The following is a 6,000-nucleotide window of genomic DNA, read 5'->3' on the forward strand; positions in this document are numbered from 1 at the left end:
ATATCCGCATTAGGATTTTTTTTAATGATTCTGTCTGTTAAAGACTTGATTACGTAACTGCTCTTAACACTTGTTACATTCAACACTTTCTAATGCACATGTAATCGCTTCTTTACAGAACCTTCAGGAGTTAAAACCTTTGGATCAGTGTTTGATTGGACAAGCAAAGGAGAATAGGAAAAAGAACAGATATAAAAACATACTTCCTTGTAAGTCCTAACTAATCTGAAGTTCACTGTTTATAGTTTGTCTCCACCTGTATGGTCAGATGAATTGGATCAGAAGTGGGATGGTTTGATTCCCAATCCTAGTTCTGCTACTGAATAGGGAAAAAAATAAATCTGCCACTCATTTTCTACACATTTAAAGCAAGCATTTATAAAGCAATTTAAGATTGGTGAACAATAGACTACTGTAGTAGATAGGGATGGATGTTCACAGATTCTTCAGTTGTTTCAGCAGATCCTGTGTCCTAAATGAGATACATGTATGGAGCCAGACAAGATTTTTTCAGTTGTACCCATGTAAAAGTGGAAAAACAGACATATATACTATTGTCAGTAAATTTCCTGCAACAAAATTGTGTTTGTTAGGTGGGAAATGTGCAGAGAAGTGAGAACTGACAAAGGTTAGTTCTGAGTGAGAAGTATTCAACTTCAGTTTCAGAGGTGCTGTAGTTCAAATCGCGTATCCTGCCTGTCTGCTGATTTAGATTTCTCCCCTAGCCATCTCTTTCTTTATTCAAAGAGAAGTACTGATTAGTATCCTAAAGCAAGTATTGTAGTGATCTATGTTTTTTTTAAGAAGATCTGGAAGCATCTGTGGAGATAAGTACTATGTGAGTGTGTAAGGCTCAGCATCTCTATTCTGTGAAGGTCTAATTATGTGTACACATAACACTGAGGTATTTTTGTTGTGTGGGGATTGCAGATGATACCACTAGAGTACCTCTTGGGATTGAAGGTGGATACATCAATGCCAGCTTCATTCGCATGCCAGTGGGGAATGAAGAGTTTGTTTACATTGCATGTCAAGGACCTCTCCCTACTACTGTAGCAGATTTCTGGCAAATGGTTTGGGAGCAAAACTGTACTGTGATTGCCATGATGACTCAGGAGGTTGAAGGAGAAAAGATAAAATGCCAGCGTTACTGGCCAGATGTACTCAATAAAACCACCATGATAAATGATAGACTACGGCTTGCTCTTGTAAGACTCCAGCAGCTGAAGGGCTTTATTATTAGAGTGCTGGAGCTAGAAGAGATTCAGGTAAGTGACTCTAATTCTGCATGCTGAGAACTTTTTTCTGAGTGTTGGCATTTTTATCCTCATACTGCTGGCTTGCCTGCTTTCAATCGCAATGTCTACATCAAGAGGTAACCCGGGGCTTCTCCTCTTTGCCCAGTGATCATTACTGGGCAACTCTTCCTCGTTGCAGCTTGTGCTACTTTGTGACCTTTATAGGAGAAAGCAGTTGGGCCAGGAGATGATTTAATTATGCTAATGAGACTCTAAATTTTGACTCCCTAAGTGCCTTTGGCCACAGAAACATATATAGGGATATGAAATTCACTAATAACTCAGTCTGGCTGGTTCATTCTTCTGTGTGATCAGCTCAGTCTGCACAGTGAACCTTATACTATTCAATTACTTGCTAGTTATTTTCAGTTTAGCTCATTGTTTCTCTTGTTTTATCAAATTACAAACCACCTTCATTGGGCAAATCCCTCTCTTCTGAGACTATTTCCTTATCCCTCTCTTCTGAGACTGTTTCCTTTGGGAACTTACCTTTTGTCTTTTTATTCTTCCCATGTGTTACATTTTGTTGTTGTTGTTTTTAAACCTCAGACAGGTGAAGTACGGCACATTTCTCATCTGAACTTCATCGCCTGGCCTGACCATGACACCCCTTCTCAACCAGATGACCTGCTTACTTTTATCTCCTACATGCGGCATGTCCACAAATCAGGACCTATCATAACTCACTGCAGTGCAGGCATTGGACGATCGGGGACTCTTATTTGTATAGATGTTGTTCTAGGGTTAATCAGCAGAGACCTCGACGTGAGTACCCAAGAGGATGGGCTAAGCTGTGCTTTTGACTTGCAGGAAATGTGTTCCATTGGATCTATCCAATTGTTTATAAAGAATATGCCATGCTTTTTGAGAGTAGCATGCTGGCCATGTCTTAATGTAACATAAATCAGGGTGTAAAACAGCAGTACCTGTGAAATGTTTCTTTATTGATGATGGGGGGGGAGGGGGGGGAAGAGCTCTAACATCTGGTTCTTGGGTTATCTCAGGGAATCTTGTTAAGTGTCCTGTTTGTTGACACCTCAGCAATCCAACATTGTTAGGTGCCACTTGAGACCGTTCTAGGATATGTTGCAAGGACATCTTCTACCGTAGCAGACTTCTGGCTTAGGCCTTGGGAACAACAGTGTGTTGCCATGATGACTCGGGCAATTGAAAGAGAAGTTAAAATGCCTGCCTTACCTGGCTGGATGTACTCAGTGGACCTATCATGTTAGAAGGCGTTAGGGCTGAGAGTTGTGGCATTCAATCGGTCAGAGATCTATGAACAGTTGGAAGGCAGCTAGAAGCCAACCAGAGTATCTGTTTAGGCAACTGAATCAAAAACTCAGTGTACAAACATCTCAGCTGGAGATGAGGGTATGTAAATTAACTTTTCCAGCACAACCAGGGATATGCTTTCTAGGGTGATCCACAGGAGGGTGCTAGCTTCCTTATGTTTATGTCCTTCAGTGGCCTGGTGTAGCAAATCTTTTTGTGAATTTGTAGAGAAGATGAGCTATGTCACGCTTAGCTCAGCGGGGTTTCTAAGCACACACTAAATGTCTAGAACTTTATAGACCTGGGGAAATAAAAAGCGTTTTGTTAGGTTGGACCAAGGGGCTCTATTTCCTGCACACTCAGCTCCCAGTAAGAGTAAGCAACAAACCATGTGCACAGAGAAAGAAAACAAGAGAAGGAAGGTGTCTGATGTAGGAGGGCCACATCCATGCTGCCCAGAGACAGCACACGCTGATTATCTGCCAGACATGCATAGGCTATAGTGAATTGTTATTTGTTTCACTACGAAATGTTTAATGTACATAGTTGGATTCCTTGGTTTGATGCTGGGGATGTTTCCTTTATATGCATGTATGTCTTTTTTGAATGTTTAACTTGCTGTTTGTTTTGGTAGTTTGACATCTCAGACCTGGTGCGCACGATGCGTTTGCAGAGGCATGGGATGGTTCAGACAGAGGTGAGTCTGGCTTCCCCAGGTATACGCTAAAGGAAAGACAATGGAATTCTAACTCTGATGTGCCAGGAAACTTTCTGTGATGCACACAATTATTGTCTTTGTGCCCTCTAATGCAACATTTGTGTCATGAGAATTAAATCAGATGCATACCAGTGAGTAGCAGTACATATTTAACGGTTATAAGTGCATGCAATTTTTAACATGCTGTGCTGTTTTGATCTGTGTTTTTTAAAAAAAGCAAAAAGTTGGGAGTTTTCATCTTCAAAAGCATGTGTTATAGAGAAAATCACCTCAGCTTTTTTGGCTAAAAATTGCATTATAAACTGAAGAGAAGACCTAACTGTAGCTCCTATGGATCACTGATCCTACCAGAGATGTCTTGAAATCTCCTTTGGGGAGATATTTAACCAGAAGTTAAATGAATGTTGTAGGAATAATCTAGATCTAGAGCTAACTAACTTTACCTTAGAGATGGACATCACAAGGTCTTGTTAAAATCTGCACTTTTTCTTTGAATGTGAAGGAATTGTCAAATCAGTTTAAAAAAAAAAAGAAAGAAAAAAAACCACCAAACCACAAAACTATCAGCTTCACCTCACACCCCAAAACATGTATTAGCCCCCACACCTGTATCACTGAGATTAAGATAAGAAGTTGCACTGTCATCTAAGTTCTGTATTAGTTGGCATTGATGCAAGACCCTGAAATTCACTTGCTGTCTTTGTTTCTACTTATGTAAAGTACTTACTCTGCTTGAAGTGGTTTTGGTGTGAAAGGAGGATAACTGTCCCATATAAAAATATATCTTTAGTGGCAGGGGAGTGCCTGTATTTGTTTTAAGTTGAGGTTGCGTATTTCTCCACTGTGCACTAAAATATAGTATTGAAATCAAGTGCCGTGCACCTGTGAAGTGCAGGTGAGAGTGAATTGCTTAGGTGATGCAAGCATTTTTCACATGTTCTGTGATTTCCTTTCCCTTTCAGGATCAGTACATTTTCTGCTATCAAGTTGTCCTTTATGTCCTGAATCATCTCCAACATGAAGAACAACAGAGAGGCAAATGAAATACTGAAGCAGAATTGCTTTTAAAATAAGGAAGCAAGGAGGTCTAGAGGCTCTCACATGATTTCTTTGTTCTGCCAATAGTTTTCCAGTCCCTTTCTTCAGTTGCTGTCAAATGTCTTTTCTATAAAGTCTCTCCATCATTCCAAATAAGGTATATAGTTACAAGGAAAAGGGATAGCTCATACAGTACCACTAATGTCTTCAGCCCCATGGACACATATGTGAGATTTTTGTATAACAGTAAATAATATTTAATAAAGCTGCATTTTTTGCAGCTTCCTTAATATGTGATAAAATACTGAAATAAAAATATTTTAATTTAAAAAAAAAAAAAGTAAAGAAGAAAAAAGTAATCTTAAAATACTTCCTGCAGTTCTGCAACTGTTTTGGGGTATTTGTTTCTTATGGGGTTGGGGAGTGGGAGGGATGAAGCAGTATTTTTACCCTGGCAAACTTTATTACAAAGACATTTTACTAGTCTCTTTTAAAAGCTTGTTTATGGCACAGAATTTTTGCCCTTTTAGTACAGTTACAGCTATTTTATAGAGGGTATCTTGAAATCATCATTTAAGCTTTAAGAGATGCCTGTTAGCATAAGGATAGTAGTGAATGTTTACTGTAAGTATCACAAGTAATAATGTTTACTTCATAGAGTTTCATGTATATATTTATATACTTTTACAAAAAAAGCTGAATTATCAGGTGTCTAACCTTATAACTGATTAGGCATCTCCACTCTGTAAATAAAAAATATACCTAAAGTACACTGATCAGTGGGTCTGGGTATTTTTGTGTCCTCGTGACTGATTTTTCTTGGCCTTGCATTGCATCCTTCATTGTGGTTGCTGCACTACTTAAGAAATTTGCAACAAAAGGGCTGTGCATGTTTTAAATTTTCAGTGTCCTTCTGTTCTTCAGTGTCTGTTTGAAAAAAACCTGCAGAGCTGTGGGTTCCTTTCTGGAGAGTTTCTACACTATGGTGAAAGGAAGAGGATATTTTCCTTCCCTCCTTGTTTTTCAGTATACCTGGGCATTGAGACCCGTATCACATTTTTTTGGGTGTGTTTGCGCTTGGATGCTATGGCAGTGATCTGACAACGATGTAATCTACTCTGCTTAAAGCAACCAGGTTTGCTGGGAGGCAGCATATTGGGTTCTAAGTAACTCAGTAGTTTAGTGATATTATAAACAGTCAAAACTGTTCTGAAAGGAAGTCTTCATTTTATGCTGTATGGGAATCTTGGATGATGAATAACTGCCATCAGCCAGCACAGGGGACCGTTTGAGCAGTATACCTGTCCCAGCAATCCTTACCAGAACTGAAGCTTGTGACTTGTGCTGTCAGGAAGGGTGTAAGAGTACTAATTTGACAGCATTCTGCATTGCAGTGGTGGAAATAAGTTCAGAGGCCTGCGATTATCCAAGGTTTTCACTCTTCAAAATAATAGCCCACAGTGTTCTGGTGTCCCAAAACTGAAATAGTCATTGTCTTCCTTGTTTGATGGTATTCTAGCTAGCAATAGCATGACTTTAAAAAGTAAAAGAGCCTTTTTCACTTGTCACAGTAATACTATGATTTTTATTCCCTCCAGCATACCAGCACAGTTGAAAAATTGTGCCTTTTTCAGAGCAGTGTAGTTGGAGGAAGGAAAATTAATTCTGTGT

At 39.2% G+C, this 6,000-nt stretch overlaps 1 protein-coding gene across 9 annotated transcripts in view; it reads left to right on the forward strand.

The window, feature by feature from the left end:
• The window catches only part of PTPN13 (protein tyrosine phosphatase non-receptor type 13), a 126,207-nt gene extending 121,521 nt beyond the window's left edge, over positions 1-4,686 (forward strand). For all 9 annotated transcript variants that reach the window (XM_076337030.1, XM_076337033.1, XM_076337034.1 and 6 more), the window contains 5 exons: positions 119-209; positions 931-1,268; positions 1,848-2,063; positions 3,208-3,270; positions 4,254-4,686. In XM_076337030.1, the coding sequence (XP_076193145.1) occupies positions 119-209; positions 931-1,268; positions 1,848-2,063; positions 3,208-3,270; positions 4,254-4,334 (789 nt within the window). In that variant the 3' untranslated portion in view covers positions 4,335-4,686. The remainder of the gene's footprint in view (positions 1-118; positions 210-930; positions 1,269-1,847; positions 2,064-3,207; positions 3,271-4,253) is intronic.
• Positions 4,687-6,000: the final 1,314 nt, after the last annotated feature.

This window comes from Aptenodytes patagonicus, chromosome 4 (genome assembly GCF_965638725.1).
Source record: "Aptenodytes patagonicus chromosome 4, bAptPat1.pri.cur, whole genome shotgun sequence".
NCBI classification, from domain to species: Eukaryota; Metazoa; Chordata; class Aves; order Sphenisciformes; family Spheniscidae; genus Aptenodytes; species Aptenodytes patagonicus.